At 42.8% G+C, this 18,523-nt stretch overlaps 2 protein-coding genes across 2 annotated transcripts; both read right to left on the reverse strand.

Moving 5' to 3' along the window:
• Window positions 1-3,731: 3,731 nt before the first annotated feature.
• LOC133965616 (interleukin-9 receptor-like) lies at window positions 3,732-6,226 on the reverse strand. The gene is made up of 5 exons (XM_062400262.1): window positions 6,092-6,226; window positions 5,838-6,003; window positions 5,433-5,541; window positions 5,254-5,338; window positions 3,732-4,964 (listed from the first exon to the last, which is right to left on the reverse strand). Exons 1-5 carry the CDS (start codon window positions 6,170-6,172, stop codon window positions 4,470-4,472), a joined length of 936 nt encoding a protein of 311 aa, XP_062256246.1. The 5' UTR covers window positions 6,173-6,226; the 3' UTR covers window positions 3,732-4,469.
• A 2,855-nt stretch (window positions 6,227-9,081) lies between these two features.
• Window positions 9,082-18,285, reverse strand: il21r.1 (interleukin 21 receptor, tandem duplicate 1). The gene is given in 10 exon segments (XM_062400261.1): window positions 9,082-10,386; window positions 12,990-13,083; window positions 15,186-15,264; window positions 15,365-15,511; window positions 15,514-15,553; window positions 15,652-15,788; window positions 16,412-16,602; window positions 17,545-17,650; window positions 17,881-17,996; window positions 18,228-18,285. Coding segments are annotated over 9 exon segments (1,620 nt in total). The 5' UTR covers window positions 17,942-17,996; window positions 18,228-18,285; the 3' UTR covers window positions 9,082-9,621.
• Between the last annotated feature and the right edge of the window lie 238 nt (window positions 18,286-18,523).

Consider the following 18,523-nt stretch of genomic DNA (forward strand, 5'->3'; position numbering starts at 1 on the left):
CGCTCTCTTTGGTCGTCATCCCCCCAGATAGGCCGAGGTAGGAGATCTGGAGAGTGGACATTACGTCATTTGTTGTATGCAGTGTGTAGCATTCTACACAAATTAAAATGTCAATTTCAATTGAAGGTTTTAAACAGGAAATGTAACCAGGGGAAATAATAAGACCTGGAACATTTGAAATCTGTAATTCGTGTCTGAATATTTTCACTGAAAGAAAAAGAACATGACTGATTTAAGTACTTAGTACTTTAAGTTGTAACCTTTCATTCTACAATCAAGATACACAAAACATAAAAGGACTTCGCAGTAATGAGCAGCCTCAAGAACTTCAAACTGGGAGGAGCTTGAGATATGTCTGCAGATTAGAGTTTAATAGAATAAAATATTTCTAATTCCAGTGTTTATTAATGAAAATCAGCCCTCCAATTGATTCAATGTGAGGAACAAAGGGTTCTATGCTACTTTCATTATCCTGATTACATGTCGAACTTTGCAGAAAACTTGTAACAGATATTAACCATCCTCTTCTTCAGCTCGGGCTCGGCAGAGAGCCTCTGTTCCAAACATCTCAGGTCCTGCACCGACTGGAGCGGAAGGGGAAGCGTGCCGACATCTGGAGGTTCAGAGAGCGGCGCTCCGGGGGATGTTCCCGACTGCAGTATTTGAAGGACAGTTGTGTTCTGTTGCTTGATGGTCTCCAGTGAAACAAGGACCTCAAGAAGTATTGCTTAAAAAATAAAACAAAAGATCAAACACAAAAATAAATTACAGCGTTGACCGGAACAAGACCACTTTTTATTGATTATTGTTATTGGGGTAAGAGGCTGAGGCGTTCTTCTTCTCATGTTTTTTTATTTCGTCACCTCTGGTTGTTTTAAATCCGTTTCATAAATAAACTTGACTTCTTCTTAGAATAACTAATGATAATGCATTTTCAGCTCTTACGGTCGCATGTAGGTTGTGGGGTTGTCATTGTGATGTATGTCGGCTGCTGACATGCTAGCGGCTCTTGTGCATGTGACTCTGAAGTTGTTGAGCTGTTGCTGCTCTGCCAGTGTAGCTGTGTTGAGCCGATTTCGCCCAGATTGTCATTCAGAGCAGCTGCTTTTCGGGCAGGTGAATAAGTCACACAGGGTTTCTTCACAACAACAACCTCTTCCTCCATCTCGAGTTGGCGGCATTCGTTTCTTTCCCTGGATTCAAAATATAGAGTTTGAAAGTGGGTCGATGACGTTTGACTGGTTTCCCTCTGAGCCCATTATAAAACCTTCAAACATAATTCTCACTGTAAATCAATTGCATATATATGTACAATGTTTTTTAGGATTGAGAACTCTATACCCCCATCTCCTTTTCAGATTGTCAGCAGGTCCGTCTTCCTCTTCTGATGTCGTCGGCTTGTTCATCCGAGAATTTGCCACAAATTCAACCCGCGTGTCTGAAAGAGGTAATCTGCATATTGTTAAATCAGGGATAAAAAAAAAAAAAAATCCACTATATGGTCACATGTTTTCATCTTGTTCACTTACTTTGAGATCAAATTGTCTCTGAAAAAGTAGTTCCTACTGTTTGAGCAAGTACCCAGGAAATCAGTGTAAGTCAATTTGTCAACTTAATGTCCTCTCAAGTCATGGAGACACAACTTGTGCGTGCGTGTGTGTGTCGTCACGGTAAATTGTGGTCTTGGAGACACCTTCTGTAGCAGGAAATGCCACAGAGGTGGTTTTGAGCACTCTGGTAGGACATTGTTCTAGGCATGTGTGTATATGTGTGAATACTGAATATATATCATAGTGTTCATGTTGGATTATGATGTGTATTATATATTTATTTATCAATCCTAAACTCATGTAAAGTGTATGTGTTGTAACCGTTGTTGAATTAAATGTAAAATATAAATCTGAAATCATCGCAGTGTTCATTGCAGCCACTGGGACCTGTTCTACTACGACAGCAGCTTACGTTTCAATGCAGCTGTTTCCTGACGCTGATGTTCAGCTCCATCAGCCTCCTGCTGGTCCAGCACACTCCCCTCACACACCTCCCATTTAATGACCGGCTCCAGGTCGGAGGGCTCCTCTTTTATCCCGGAGGTGATGCATCCAGCCGCTGCTTCACCCTCCAATGAGTGGGCTCCATTCTGGGCATGTTGGTGGGGAAAGGCCTCTGCTGTGTCATGGCAGTTCAGGGAAAGGTGAGTGGTTGTTGCTCCACCCGCACCTGATGAACAGATAAATGAAGACAGTGATAAGTGGGTGGAGATGTGTCAACTCAGCTACTTAATTCCACCGACGCACGCCTGTCTGTCTGAATGTGGAACGGATTTTTTTGTGAACCGTGTTAATAATTAAATGTTTTGTTAATGGTCCATGGAAGTGCAATGATATGTTCAAAATTAATACAAATTGAATAAACAGACAACCAGCGCTCTGTATTAGTCAGTGGGGGCGTGTCTCTGGTCGGCGGTGGAAGGTCAAACTGGGTCAAACTGGGTCAAACTCACCACAGGATCATTTTGATGATTTGATTATTTGTAATCACCATATTGGACTGACAACATCACTTCCTGTTAGGCTAATTTGACTAAAAGTTTCATTTTGTTGCGGCTATGCTTCATATTCAGCTGAATATCAGAGCTTAAATTTTGAAAAGTTGTGAACTTGGGTCTGAAGATTGTGTCGGCTGCTTAACAGACCTCTGACAAAGTCCACATGTAATGTATGAAAAATAGCATCAGTGGAGGGAATCATTCAAACATATAAACCACACACATGAATTGATAATACAGACAATGTAGTTACATTTTAATAAAAAACTTCTATAAAAATCTTCACTGCAGATAAACCAGGTAGGATGAGCACAAAGTTTTCTAACCATAAGCTGCAGCAGAGACACAACATCCAGCACATAAACAAGGACAGAGTGACATATAGTGTATAACTGTTTGAGGAGGAGTCACTCTGCACCTCCTCCTCCTGGTCTGACCCACCACAGGCTGGGACTCCAGGCTGCCTCCTCTGCACCTCCTCCTCCTGGTCTGACCCACCACAGGCTCTGACTCCAGGCTGCCTCCTCTGCACCTCCTCCTCCTGGTCTGACCCACCACAGGCTGGGACTCCAGGCTGCCTCCTCTGCACCTCCTCCTCCTGGTCTGACCCACCACAGGCTGGGACTCCAGGCTGCCTCCTTTGCACCTCCTCCTCCTGGTCTGACCCACCACAGGCTGGGACTCCAGGCTGCCTCCTTTGCACCTCCTCCTCCTGGTCTGACCCACCACAGGCTGGGACTCCAGACTCCTGCTCTGCTCTCACTGACTGTGAAAGAATGTCACAGTGAAATGAGCCACAGCTTGGGTTTGGAGTCCAGATGTTTGCAGCTGTAACACACACACACACACACACACACACACACGCAAACACACATGCACACACACGTGCACGCACACACAGTGAGAGTCACGTCTGCTGATATCTGCTCCTCTCTCGCTGCTTCTTCTCGGGGTTTTAAAGAAGTTGGTAAAAACAAAAAACCGTTACGGTGCAATACCGCCACCAGCCGGAATGGAGTGTGAACCAGGATGTGTAAAAGTCCAAATGAGAAAAATGTAGATTTGAAATAATAAATATGAATTAATAAATTCAATTGTCTCCATACATTTTGCTGTCCTGAGGAAATACAATAAAAGTATGATGTAAAAGATCAGAAAATCCAAACCTAGGTTTCAGAGCAGAGACAACTTTTTATTTTCATTTACATCATTTTAACTTTTAAACGTGTATACAAGAAATGGTTGAGAACAAACAGAGTTTAATAGAGAAACATTCACGTGATTGAAATGCTCTTTATTGATCCTCTTATGGAAAAACTGTACAGAACATCAGGAGCACTTGATTCATCCCCTTTATTTTAAGAGCAGTGCCTTTTGCTCCCCCCCAAGAAAAACACTCGTAGCTTTCATCAACATTTCAATAATAGGAATGTCGAGGACGACCCGGCAATTATCTAAAAGTATTTTTCTCATGCCCCAAAAAATCATCATATCTAATCACACCAGTTGTTTGTCTCCTTCAGGGCTCAAAGCAACTGGGACCAGTGGGCTCCCACAGCAGATGTGGCTGATGGTCTGGTGAGTCGACGCTGAGTATCGGTGTTGATTCCACACTTGTGAGGTTGGCCCAACTTTTGCCTACTGTCATCCTTGCTCTATAAACCCTAGGCTCCCCCCCGGACAAGACGTCAGAGGTCAGAGTTATCAGCTTCAATGTGGAAGGAATGCCCAACGAGTTTAACTGGACATAAAATACAAACAAGGCAAATACAAAATAGTTTGGCCATATGCATAAAGGCCTGATTCTGACCCTCTCCTCAAATGACCAGCCGCTGTGGTCCGTGCCACCAGGGAACAGGTTTCAACATTTTGAGCTCTCGTCCTCGTACTGGGAATCAGATGGAATATCTGTGCACCTCTTTCATCTGGACACTAGAACAGGAACCACGCCCTCTGATGTTTTGTTGAGGATGCAGTAATCCTTACAGTAACGTGGAGGCGAACTGGCCTCGACTGGACTGTTTGGTAAACTGCACTCTGGGCTTGGGGTCAGTTCGTCGCAGCTGCAACCAGAGTCGGCGCAGCTGCTCTCGAAGACGTGCTGAGGCGGCGGCGGCGTCACCTGCACTTGCCCCATGCTGCAACCCCAGACAGAGCCGGGGAGCCGGGTGTAAGAAGTGTCCCCTGCAGGATGGACCGTGGTTATCGGCTGGGGCGCCACCTGCATCCCAGGTAAGCCGACGTAGGAGGTTGGACATTGAGGGAATATGAGTTGTGTCACTGCAGTGATGTGGACGTCCTGGTTCTCCTCCGGGTCCTCGGTTCTGGGTTTCGGTTCAACGGTCACAGCATCGTTTATCAAGATCTCGTCGGTTTTGTACGGTAGTTCACATTTACCTTGTGGTGAGAGCCATTCCTGTACATACATGGACAGGAGGAATCATAAGGCTGGAAACAGCTGCATGACTTATTTTCAAATGTTACACAGCATAATACATTGACCTTTAAAACTAATCTGGTCTATTCAGGGGATGGATATTTGCAGGTATGTATTCAACTGAATTCCATTCTAGCTGTTTGGATGCCTTGATTGTTTCCCTGTATTAAATTCTATCCTCATATGTAATTTTGTCAATCAATGTTCTTCCACTGTAGTAAAGCGTCTGTGCAGCCCTGTGTGGGAGGAGCCTGCTCGACCACCTCACCTTCAGGTTTCCTTCATGTTGCTGAAACAGGGGTTGAAAGAAAGGAGCGGGCGACGGCGTGTGGGACAGAGTTTTAATCCTCAATCTGTCAATCAAAGAAAAGTTTACAAATCATCATCCAGATCAGAGAGCATTGGTTGTGATAGAGCTGAATTTTTTTTTAAGTGCACATGATTTACCTTGCAGCGGGGCTGTGGAACACAAATACCAGAACTCCCACAACCACGCACACCGGGACCAGAAATTTGGTCAAAGTTATCATGATGTTTTCTTGTTCTGAGAGAGAGTCTGAAACAATTCAGCATTAGTGAGTCAGGGGTTACAGTGGAACTGACATTAAGGGGGTTTTCATGGTTATTCCACAAAAGCAGTAGAGTGGGTTTTGTTCTTTGAGACTGACTCATGTCTTTCATACTATAGTAACTGTATATCTCAATATATGTAATACCTGAGATACACAATAACTCAGAGACCCACACATGAGTACAACACTAGAGGAAGCAGACTTCTGATGTTTATCAATACATTTACATGCATCATTCATAGTCAGTGCCATGAAGACAAAAGAAAAAGTTTGATTTTACCTTCTTGCACTCCGTTTCTCCAGCACATCTGTGGACCCCATTTACTCCAATTTGTGGTAAACTCTGGCAATTCAAAGACAGTGGACCTCACTCGAGTGCAATATGTAGCATGGGCTTCAAGTTGTATCCGTGGAACTGATAAAAACTTCTCACGGGTGGGAAGTTTCTGGGGAAACAATCAGAACGTTGTCAAATCTTAGGTCTGCAGCGAAACAGGGCGTCTCAGTTTGTCTGTTTGGGACAGTGGATCTCACCTTGCTCTCACCGTTGGGAGATTTCTCCAGGAGGACTTCGTATTCGAGGTAATTGCCAATGTACCAATGGCCTTCATACATGCTTTTCCAGGTGATGTTGAAAACCTCTGCTGTTTGTTCGACATCAACTTTATCCGGGGGTGTCAGCTGAACTGATCACAAACAGTGATCGAATAATATTTACATACATAGAAATCTGTCTACTATGTACAGTACAAAGATACTGCCTAAAATGTGCTGCTGAGTATCCCTCCTGAATAATACTTGTCATAATCCTACAATGTACTATTGTCTCCGCAAGGAGCTTGTGTTTATGTCCATTTGTTTGTTTGTAAGCAGAATAACGCAAAAACTTCTAAACAGATTCAAAATAATGCAAGAAATCCCACATAGGGAACTAACATCTATGAGTGTGGGCACATTGAGGTGGATCTAAATCCAGATGTGGATCTAATGGATTCAAAAGTGGTTGAGTAGCTGAGATAATGTGAGTCCAATAGTTTTAAAACTATGTCCAACAAACATTATGGATTTAGTGCAGAAGGTCTTTACATAGAAAAATCTTTATTGTCATTATAACCAGGCACAATTAAATTGTAAAAGTACAGAAGAACATTTTGCATGTATAACTATACAGAGAACAATTATGACATGTTTAGAGATAAGTCTAGTGCAAAATGGTAAAATAAAGGCTTTCTGCATACTTGTGTGCGTGTGTCGCATGTGCATGTGTCAGTCCCCAGATATCAAATACACACCACTGCATGCATGCACACACACACATGTCACACAAGGTCACAAAGTCACATACGGTCTATTTGAAGTACAATAAAATCCTACTCACTGTGTTCATAAGGTATAAATCCCTTGATGAGTGAAAGGCAGCTGGAGTTCTTATACAGTTCCACGTTGAACTGATGACTTTGGCCGAAAGTTCTTTTCGTCTTTAGTACCGTGCAGACACAACTGTAAGTGTGTTTCTTGAAGATGAGTGGACAAGTGGATATTTCATGGCCTCCCCTAAAAATAAAAAATAAAACCACCATTAACATGTTTGTTTATAGCATGAACACAAACATTAAGAATTCAACATTTTCATTAACTTATAAATATGAATGTGGAAGAAGTGCAGTTACCGGGTCTGTGTGAACTTCAGGCTGTAGGTGGTGTTGGACGGTGCCACAGGATCACCGGTGATGTTCAACTCACATGCGATTTCTCTCCAGTAGGCACTCACACAGGAGTTTCCATAAACTTCAAATGAGGGAGAGAATATCATGTAGATTTGGACATAATTACTTATACCCAGTAGTGGGATGTAACAAAGTACATTTACTTAGTTACCTCACTTAAGTGCATTGAGAAATAGGCTACACTCTGCAAGTATTTTTACTACTTTCAAAGCAAGCACTTGCATTTACTCAAGTAGAGATAATATGACCATGTTTATTTCAAGTGTGGAAGAATAACGTTTCATAAAAAGGAAAAACTCAAGCACAGGGAGTTTAGTAAATGATGAGTCGGGGGCTTTTAAAGGTAAATGCTTCAATTAATTTCCACGAAATTTGGTGGAGGGGTGAGACCTGGACTCCATAACATTTGACAAATGATGAGTAAACCCCCGACTGTGGGGTAGTAAAATGATTTCTACCTCACAGTCGGGGGATTGCTCAACATTTACTCAAATCACTGTGCTTGAGTAAATGAAGACGTGAATAACAACTTGACATTTCAAACATTTCCCGTCTGCTCTGTGGTTTGTCGACCACGCAGGACGTAGGATCCAAGTGAAATTAGCTCTGCACAGTTAAATGGGGAGAAGGTGATCGCACAAATAAGCATGAGTTGAGATCTGCTGTGAGACGCCTGGTTTTATCATGTCAGTGTCCAGAGAGCTGAGCCTTACCTGTGAGGCAGCTGCTCACAGCGAGGATGCTGGAGCACCAGCACACGAACAGGAGCTGGGGACACTTCATGTCTCCATGTACAAGTCTGTCATACAAGAGTAAAACATCACTTTGCAATTCATCTCGAGTTGTGTCCACCTCTACTGTAATTCAACACATTTATCATTCCAGTCAACAGTAACAAGAATCAAAAGTCAAATAAAGTGAAATATAACAATTTATTAAGTTAATCTTCTAGAACAAGACCAAAAAATCTGTATAATTGTCATGATGGTAGAGAGTGGAAATGTGGTGTTACCTGAGGGGCTGCCCTGGTGCTGCTGGTGGCTCACTTACTGAATGAGATGAACCGAGGTTCAATTTATTATCAGTTGCATCACAGGAAGTGAAACCTCAGTTTTTTTTTTGTTTTTTTTGGTGTCATTTCTGGATCATTTTTTCATGCTTTTCTTCATTGTCATTTTTGTTGAGATGAATTATTAATAAATCTTGACTGGAAGAATGTGCATCAGCTTCTCTAATCAGGATTCTTTCTTTTATTTTGACATCTGCAGGCACAGACGGAGCGCACAGAGCACGAAGGAGAAACAAACACCACAACATTCAAATCCAACTTAATATTTACATGGAATTTAAGACAGAGAAAACAGAATTAGAATAATAGAGTGCAGATCTCTAATTCCCCCTAATCCACATCTGCACCAAAATGTAATGGATTCATTAAAAAGCCCAGGTCCCACCCCTCCACCAAATTGAGATGAAATTCATTTAAGCATTGTCCTGCTAATAACGAAAGCAACAAACCAACAAATTAGAATGGCGCTGACTAGATCTGTTACAACTGCAAAAGCCAAACAATTCCCTTAAATTCAATAAAGCTGAACTAAATTACACACTCATATCAGTTGCCTGCAGAAGCCTCATCAACAGCCATGAATTACTCAAAAACATCATAGTTTCATAAGTTTAGTCTTTTTAGAATCTTTTTCCAGCTCCAGCAGTTGCACCTCCGTAGCTGTGCATGTACCACACGAATAGAACATTTGGTGAAAGAGGAGAACTGATATAAAAAATACACCTGCGAAATAATCATTGTTTTTAGAGATGAGGGACATTGCACAAAACAGGACGGGTGGTTGCAGTGATGACAGATAATGGCCCTTGACAGGAACGCTATCAGACATCTTGATAAGGCAGCACGCATTGGTGCATGAAGAAGCCTGAGAACATGAAGAGCAGAGACAGAGTGACAAAGATATTATGCACAAAGCTTGAATGCAGAGTTTTGATCCTGTGTTGCAGTGTCTAAGAGGTCCGGAGGGTCCCATGCAAATAGTTACAGATGCTCATTGCTTTTTTTACGACCCATTAATGGACTGATGCATTGAATGAGCATTTGAGAAACTCACCGCAAGAGACATGAAGGGAAAGACCATTTTCAAACCATATTCAAACACAAATAACGATTATAAAACAAAAGAAAATACCGACAACGACGTCCATGTTTTAAATGCACGACCCACAGAACTCCAAACTGTGTCTGTGAAAAGGGAAAAGTGTTGCATCGAAGTCACAGTCCTGCATAAACGCAGCTGAATGCAATGCAGTGATGAAAGACAATCATCACTGTGCTTCACGCAGTTCACAGTCTGAGTTGCTGGCGTCCTCCTGAATAATGTTACATATCATCCACTGCCTCACGTAGTTTGAGTTGGAGTTTTTTTGCTCCTGAAATAAGTCGGAGTCCATGTGCTCCGCTGTGTCCGAGGCCCCGGGGCTGCTGCACTCTGCGAAGCCGCTGTCGATGGTGTCCAGGTCCACCCGAGGGTAGCCGTCCTCCGACTGCTCGTTGGAGGTGAAGGAGTCGAGGGAAATCCTCTCCGGCTCGTTGAACTCAGCACGTGGCTGAAAGTTTATCTTTCCAACCTCTGATAACTCGATGGATATTTTGTTTTCATACTCCGGTGAAATCGCGCTTTGCCCATCCAGCTGAGGTCCCTCTGAATCGTACCCAGCATGCTCGCTGTCGACCTCTTCAAACGACCCGAAGCTTTCTCCATCTCGGTAGCTGGCGAGGGTGTTCACGGAGCTCTGCGACATGACTTCCTCCTCGTACTCCTCTCCGGACAGGGTCACCGTGTGGATGGAGACGTGTCCGGCGGAGTGGCCGGTGCTCTGCGAGCTGCCGTCGCCGAGGAAGGGCGGCAGCAAGTTGCTCTGAGGCTGCAGCACGTGGAGGAAGTGGCCGCCATTACTGGCCTCGTTGACCTCTCTGAAGCTCTTCTTCTCCTCGCTCCGCTGAGGGACGTCGTAGTGCTTCTCGTTCATCAGCTGAACATGAGAGTCCATCATGTAGTCGTACTCGCTGAATATAGGCTTCACCCACTCCTGCAACAGAGCAAAGGGAAGACATTAACTCAGAGTCTATAGAACCACTGTGCATGTTTAAAGGAATATAAGGAATTCTGGTTGTATAGATAATGGATGAATGGATGGATGGAGGTATAATGTGTTAATTAAGGACTTTATATGTTTGAAATTAGGATTTACTGCAGGAAGGTGCCTTATTCTGAAAGGAGGGGGGGGGTGGGGTGGGGACCAGGGGTTAAGTGAAGTGCGTGAGGGAAGGGAAACTTCCAGGACGACTGAGGTGTTATTTTGTGATTTTATCACAAACGTTCCACTTCTCCTCCAGGGTTGAAAGCGGAGGCAGAAGGTAACGCTCGGTGGTAAAATGTTCCCCCGCCCATCAGCAGCGCCTCCAGCTCCTCAGGCAGGAACCTCTGGCTATTCACTACTTGAGGATTCTACAACCTCCAGCAGGATCTAAACATTTTAAGTATCTGTCGTCATCATACATGATATCACCATAATGGCAATAAAACATGCATTATTCATAATTATTATCCACCAACTTATTTTTGCACATAATGCAGGAAAGTTTTGACATCTTTTCCATTAGACGTTAAGACTCATTGGAGGAAGAAGGAGCTAACATAAACATTTTCACGCTGAGCATATGTGATATATAAGATACAGTGCCGTGAACAGCAGCTTATTAGGTGTGAATTGTCTGCAGCCAGGTTTCGCCTACACGCAGAAAGCTGATGCCCAGATAAGCATGAACCACACTCTCGATGCTCACGTCACCACTTCCTGGAAAAAGATCATCAGCATCGTCGAGGCGTCTCTGGTTTTGCTGAGGGAGAGACAGATAGCACAGGCTGACGAGACCAAAGACTCCTGCAAGGGCCGGGCTCAGTTTATCGAGGTGATCCTGAAGATACCGTGTACAAAACGAATACAACGCCGGATGAGATAGTTCTGAAGAGCAAACACTCGATTTGTACTCAAAGTGCAAACCTGCAGAAAAGCACCTGACACTGAAGACGTGCTGTTGTTTCACATGCCACAGATTCAGGATGATGAACCACAGCTTTACACTGGTGTCCTGCAAGTTTAATTTAAGAGCACGTCCTTCATAAACTTACCAATTTAACTTTAATGAACTGTCGTCAGTTTAAGTGTTTGATGACAGTGAAAATCCAGATGCTGCTATTAAAGAAACTCTTCAGCATCAGAATCAAATACATAAACTAAACTCCTTTGCAGCAGATTGTCTTTTGACCTCTTATTGAAAGTATTTTATTCACATATGTCCTTCACAACTTCTATTATATCAGGTTTGTTATATCTTTCACATATACTTTTCTTGCACGAGCCATAATTCGAATAAAAGCACTTCCAAAACGAATATAACTATATATAAGTTTTATAGTTTGCATTTCACGCTGTGATCTCATGTTTTTCTTTACACCGTCATATTTTGCTCCTATAGATTGTTTTTATGTTTGCATATAACTGTGTGCTTTTATAGTCTTTTATAGACTCTGATCTCTTCTGTATTTCATCATATTCTACTTCTTCCCCTCCCACAACACTGAATGCTCTCTAGGTTATTTGCTGTAGTAGCACACTCTGCTGGGAAATCTTTGTAACTGCACATCAATCCCCCACTGAAGGTGTTGGGTTTATTTGAGCTGAGCTGGAGTGTAAACTCTAAGAGTATATTGTACCATTATTAAAACTAATACTAGATTTACTTAGTGCCAAATATATTTATTGCTCTTTCTGTTCAGCTGTCCACATCACAGGTTTAGGATAAGTGGGATTCTAGAGAATGGCCAGATAACTGGTAACCATGGAGTTAAAGTCTTTTTGTCTTTGAATCTTCGACCCTGAAAATATGATCTAGTTTCAGCTGCTTAAAATCCAATACCTGTCTCCAAGTTGTCAGCCGGGTGGTTTATCTTTTAGGGGCAAAGGTCAATGTGACTATTTTTAGGCTGTTTTGACATTTAGGTGTGTTTCAGTAATCGTATGTTTGGGTGTCGAACCGAGGGAAGATCATATATCAGGGGAAATAAACCAATGGTGGAAAAAAATATCATCGTAATCTGTGGCCGTATCAAATGAAAACAGTCTTATTTTAGGTCTGAAACGATGACACATAAAAGACAGGGGAAGTTTCCACTGTGCTGTCATATGAAAATATCCAACCACAGAGAAACCTCTTGAAGCCCCTGCACACAGCGTCACTCTCAACATCACAGGCCTCATATGTGCGCGAGGGGAAAGTCCCTCACGCGCAGTCTGCTCAGTCCAGATGTGCTGAACAGTCCCGGCAGCGACACCTGCTGGTCCGCTTTGGAAATTGCACTCAATTGGAGTTTAATTCGCTTTATTTCCTTGGCTGTGGCTCAGGGGGCAAAGTGGGTCGTCCTCTAACCACAGGGTCGCCGGTTTGATCTCCATCTACCCTTTTTAGGCATCCTTGGGCAAGAAGACTGAAAACCAGACTACTGTACCGACAGTGTAGGAGGGATGCACGATAGAGAAAGTGCTGGTGGCGTGTGTGAATGTATCTGAATTGGTGGATGTGAGTGTTCATCAACCGTAGAAAAGTATAAATACAGAACATGGACCGTTACCTTGAAGTTTCCTCCGTGGTCGTGGTACAGAGGCTCGAAAAACACGTTTGCTCTGGGGATGAACGTCACCACCTTGAGGCCTTTGGTCAAAAAGCTGAAACAGACACAAAATGATTTCAGAGGAAGGAAGGAAATAGAAATTACATTTATAACTCAAAGGTGCAGAGGCTAAAGATCTTTATAAATCACAACCAGTCATACAGACATTAATGTTTTATGACTCAGCATTTAATAAATAAAAACCTTAGAGTGGTTCAGGGTGTGAATCACAGGAAAAGTAACATTTATTCTTGTTAAATCATCTGACCTTTACCATTTTTCTCCTATTTATATGATTTCTGTGAAAATATGAACGTATGTCGCTCTTTGTTTGCTTGGAACATGAGTCAAAATTGCCAGCGCTATATGACGCCACTTTGTAATTCTGTGTTAATCTGCAGTGATCGCTTCATTTCTGACTCAGTGTCAAAAGTCAGACGTCTGTATGAGGTGCAAATATCTTAATACAGTCCAAAACAATGTTGATTTGAAGACACTCTGACATTATTTGCTGTAAGGACGTTCAATAATTCAGGAGTATATCGAGAATATTGTTGAATATTCATGTTAAAACTATTTAATATTTAAACATCTGGTGTTTTTAAAACAGCAGGGGGCATTTAAGGTCGTCAACAATTATCTTCAGTGGCTCTGTACAATATGATTTCTCTCTGACTTCAGGACAATGCCTTACAAAGTGAAATCAATCTATTGCACAGACAGCAGCACCACCACCTTGATGGGAAATTTCACCTACTACACCTTCATTGCTCTATCGTTCTTTGCCTCTGCGGTGAAACAACATTGTAAAACACCTAAATGCAGTAAAATGCAAAAATAACTTCCCCACAAACTGAAACGTTGCATTTGTTGCTACGAATAACGACATTTGTTTTTAAGAAAGAATCATAAAGTGATGCACTGAACCAAAGCAAAGTTGAAAAATCGTTATGGCTCAAAGAAGAACGGATCTCATGATACGTGAGCTCTTCTTCTTCTTCTTCTTGTAATTGTGTGTGCTCTCGGTGGTGTTCTCACTTCTCTGACACTGCTCTGCATGACTTCCTATGTCTTTTAGCCAGAGCAGTGCACGGTGCACATACGATGCTGCCGTGGTTTAGCTGCTTGTGGGAGGCGATGCCCGGAAAGTGTCGATCGAAGCAGTGAGAACTCATACTAATCGTTTACAGGAAAACAAAGGGCTGGTGATCTCGAGGCTCAGCCTGCTTTCAAACTGCAGTTCTTTCTTTTTTTTGTACAATTGATTTAGATTCAGTGATGTGCAAGTTTAAAAGGAAATTAAACGTTAAACACAATTTACATCTTCTACTTTTCCAAATGTAATGATATCTGCAGGTTTCTCCGAGTACTAGTTGCAGGAATTGTAGTAGTAGTTCTTGGAAAGCCTGATTGAATAAATAGAAATGAAGATGTTGAGCTCATGTGTGATGTTTTAACATGAGAAGCTTCACTGTGTTTGAGAAATGAGGAAACATGGCCCACTGAATTTCTGGAAAGCAGCTTAAGAAGTTAATAAAGTAGACATGTTCTGCTCATATTCAGGTTTTCAATTTTAATTTGGGTTATTACTTAAGAAAGGTTTTCATGCTCTAATGTTCAGAAATCCCTTTCCTCAAACCGTCCATTGCTGCTGCTTCTCTCTTCGGGAGAGGCGGTGGTCTGGAGGCAGAAACTTGGACTATGGGCAGAGAAGGTCTCTGGTTCGACTCCACGGAGAGACAACAAAAGACGAACCGAGATTGATCTGTCCAAAAATCCAAGAGTCTCCCTACCCTGTCTAGTGCCCCTGAGCAAGGCACCTTACTCCCCCAACATCTGCTCCCCGAGCGCCGTACATGGTCGCTCACTGCTCTGTGTGTCCTGCACCAGATGGGTCAAAAGCAGAAGTTAAATTTCCCTACCTGCATGAGTGTGCCTTTGTCTGTGCATGTGTTTGGGACTAATGAATGCATCTTAATCTTAATCTAATCTTAATCTTTTAGCCTATTTTTATTTTGAAGCAGAACTTTCTTACAAACATTAAAACCCATTCAACACACCAGAGGAAAGCGAATGTCTCCTTTAAAGTTGTGAAGGGGCCAAAAAAAAGGGGCCAAAAAAAACAACACAAGTCACTCCAGTGTGTACAATACTCACTGTTTCTTGAAACACCACAAAAAGATGCCGAAGACAGTAACGATGGGGATGAGAGCCAACCAGGGATATTCATTCATCCCTGCACATGCACAGAAAGAAAACGAAGTCAAACAATGAAATGATTTATCGTTACAAAGTTGATGATGTGATTGATTCCAGGTTGAATTCAGTTCATTCACCTTCCTCCTCCACAGGAGCTCCTTCCGTCCTCCAGTCCGCGGCAGCGCTCCACTCGCTCCACGGACCCTGAAGGAAGTAGCTATGGCACATTTTGGCCTGAACGTCCACCGTGTAGTTGACACCCGGCTGGAGTTTGCTGTGGTACAGCGGATGTACTGGGAGTCCACGAGAAGGGAATGAACCGGAGCCTGTCAGGAAGATGGCATGGGAGTCGTCAGGGGGAGAAACTTGAACATTTAAACGTCCTGCAGCCGCATCGTGTCTCCTTCTGTTTGTGCTTTCGAACCTTTGCCGGGTGTTTGCTCTCTCTGATGCGCAGCCTGTACTGGAGACATGTCCTGTCCAGGTTGGGGTTGGCCCATGAGATGTTGTAGAGTCCGTCGGTGTTCGTCACTCGAACGTCGGAAGGAGGCTGAGGCTTCACTGTGAAATTGAAAATGCATGCACGCCAATAAGAGAAGATATTTTTAGCTTTTGCCTGAATATGGCGGCTCAAGCAGGCGGGGGGGGGGGGGGGTGCTACCTGCTCTTATCTCCATGAGAGCTAGCTAGAACAAAGATCAATTAACTCTTCTTCGCTCAACTGCTCTTTATGGTGCAGATCCGGATCAGGGGGCAGATCCAGGATTAATTTTTTCAACTTTCACAATTTTCAAGACTTTCCCTGATTTCTCAAGAGAATAATTCATGGTTCTTGATGTTAACAAATGCAATTAGGAGGCGGTGTAAATAAAACCGTGGATCTGGTGAATTTAAATTTGGTTCCTTAATGGGGGAAGTTGGGCCTTGGTGGAGGTATGTGCCATTCTAGTGCTGGTCTGATTTTATCTATAGGCTGTGGTATGATTTTTGACTTCACAAGTATCTGAATGTGTCAAGACAGATAGAAACTAACATCAAACTTCTCAGAACACGTCATAAGTGATGCACCGCAGAGACCGTGGTTTGTCTGTCTGACTTTTTGTAATGTCCGTGTTCTTGTCTTCTTATCTGTTCAGAACGTGACGTAATGAAAACGCCACATCACGTTTTTAAATGTAACTTACCCACTTCACTCAGATTCCAGCTGGAGGACTGGGTCTCCTGCGTTTGTTCTCGACCCCCCTGGTGACTGGCAGTCGCGGTGCACACTGTCCCGACGCTTGTGGCAATATAGAAATCCTCCGGGTTCATCACGCACCAGGACCGAGGCCGTTTGACTTCACAGCTGCCGCTAACAACATCGTCTCCATCGCAACTGCAACAGAAAAGGCAGGAGCTTTCATTACAGATTAATCTGTCAATTCCCCAATGAATTAAACCTTGGTCTACGAGCAAGACAGTCAGAGAATTGTGATGGATTCAGATTACTACTAGCTTTATATCATGACATATAAGTAGTGACGAAAACATCAAATCATTTTTGAGGAAGGTTGGAAACAGAAAACATTTAACCTATTGCTTGAGAAATAACCAATGGGATTATTTAAGTGACTGGAATAACCCTCGTTAAAGCTCTAAGCTCCACCAAGGCCCCTTAAATTCAATCAGGCTGCACCGGATAACACACACTGATAGATATCTGTACCCTGCATGGGCCTGATCCTGGATCCGCCCACTGATCCGGATCCACGTCAAAGTTTAAAGGGGTTCTTCCCTGAACCATAGACCACATCCTTTGTGTGTAATCTTGCTAAACAACAAGCAAACCAACCAACAAACGTTCAGGGGTGAAAACCCATAACCTCCTTGGCAGTGGGAACAAAAGTTATTAGTTTAGTTCTTTGCTGTAATTTAGAAACAGTGCGACCATCATATAGTTTGTCCAGCAGGGAGCAGGAAGTGTTGTTGTTAGCAATAAAATGTCCTGAAAGGTCGGTACATATCTGAGTCATAATCCAAAGGTCAAATTCAAGGAATCCCCAAGAAGTTTGGTTCTAGTCATATATTGTATTTAAGAAAAACACAGTCCACAACACATAAAGTAGCTTAATACTAAATCAGTCAATCACTCATAATAAACATGAGATCAGTTTTACATGAACTTCTCTTCAGCATCTTGCTGTGTTCTCCTGAGGTAAACGAAGCCATTTTAAATCGACTCCACTGTTTCCAGAGCCCTTTGAGCTACAGGTAGGATCAAGAAGCCACACACAGGAAATAAACATCAACATTAAAGATGGAGATCTGTAACTCGTACCTGCAGCTGACTTGCAGCAGGACGGGATGTGTGGTTATTCCTGAACAGGAGCAATTCAGTGACTCTTCATAGTCCGTCGAGCAGGTGACATTACACAAAGACGTGACTGGAACACAAATGAAATGAAGTGAGCAGTCAGCTGGTGAAGTTTACAAAAAAAAAAACATTAATTTGCATGTTAATTAATCAGTTACCAAGAGAAACAACAAGGTAGGAAAACGAATCTTTAGGCAAAACTTGGCCAAAGGTTTGAGAGTGAAGTCCTGAGCTAAACCGAAGAGCTCCATTAGAGAACTCAGATCAGTAGATTGAACAGAATTGGATCAGTCGACTTACCACAGTGGATCAGCAAAGTGATTTCCCACAGTAGCAATAAAGAAACAGCCTTCAGCGCCATGGGGACGACCCAGTGTTACCAGCCGCTTCGACGAGAGGACACACAGCAGCTGAAACTGAACATAGAAATACCAGTGGTTAAAATAAAAAGAAAATGAAAGATCTAAACACCTTAACGAACAGACAAAATGTAAAAATATATAAGATTAGCATTAACAGTAGTATTTAAACACATTAATTAACGAGCACACACTTTAACAAGTCAGAATTTCTATAAATGTGTCAAAACAAAGTTTTTCCAATAACTTGATCATTTCTCTCTCTCTCTCTAAAAGCAGCAATCTTACCCGTTCTTACTGATCAAAATGAGAACCTTTGCCCCTGACCTGCCTGAGTCACAGCTGCTGTCTGTGTGAGAGCGTTTAGCGGAACAGGGTTCAGCGTGTGTCACAGCGAAGGCGTCAGCGGTGTGACTAAGGATGTGGTTTCAGCCCCTTTGAGTGGAGCCTGTGTGGATGCTGCTTTTCCACCACATCCACACTGCTGCTATGAATATGCAACACTTAGCATCAACAGGAAGCGGAAATGCAAGTCAAAAATAAAAATAATTCTGTTGTTTGTAACAAATAAAGAAAAAAAAACG

The sequence above is a fragment of the Platichthys flesus genome, chromosome 11 (genome assembly GCF_949316205.1).
Source record: "Platichthys flesus chromosome 11, fPlaFle2.1, whole genome shotgun sequence".
Classification (NCBI taxonomy): domain Eukaryota; kingdom Metazoa; phylum Chordata; class Actinopteri; order Pleuronectiformes; family Pleuronectidae; genus Platichthys; species Platichthys flesus.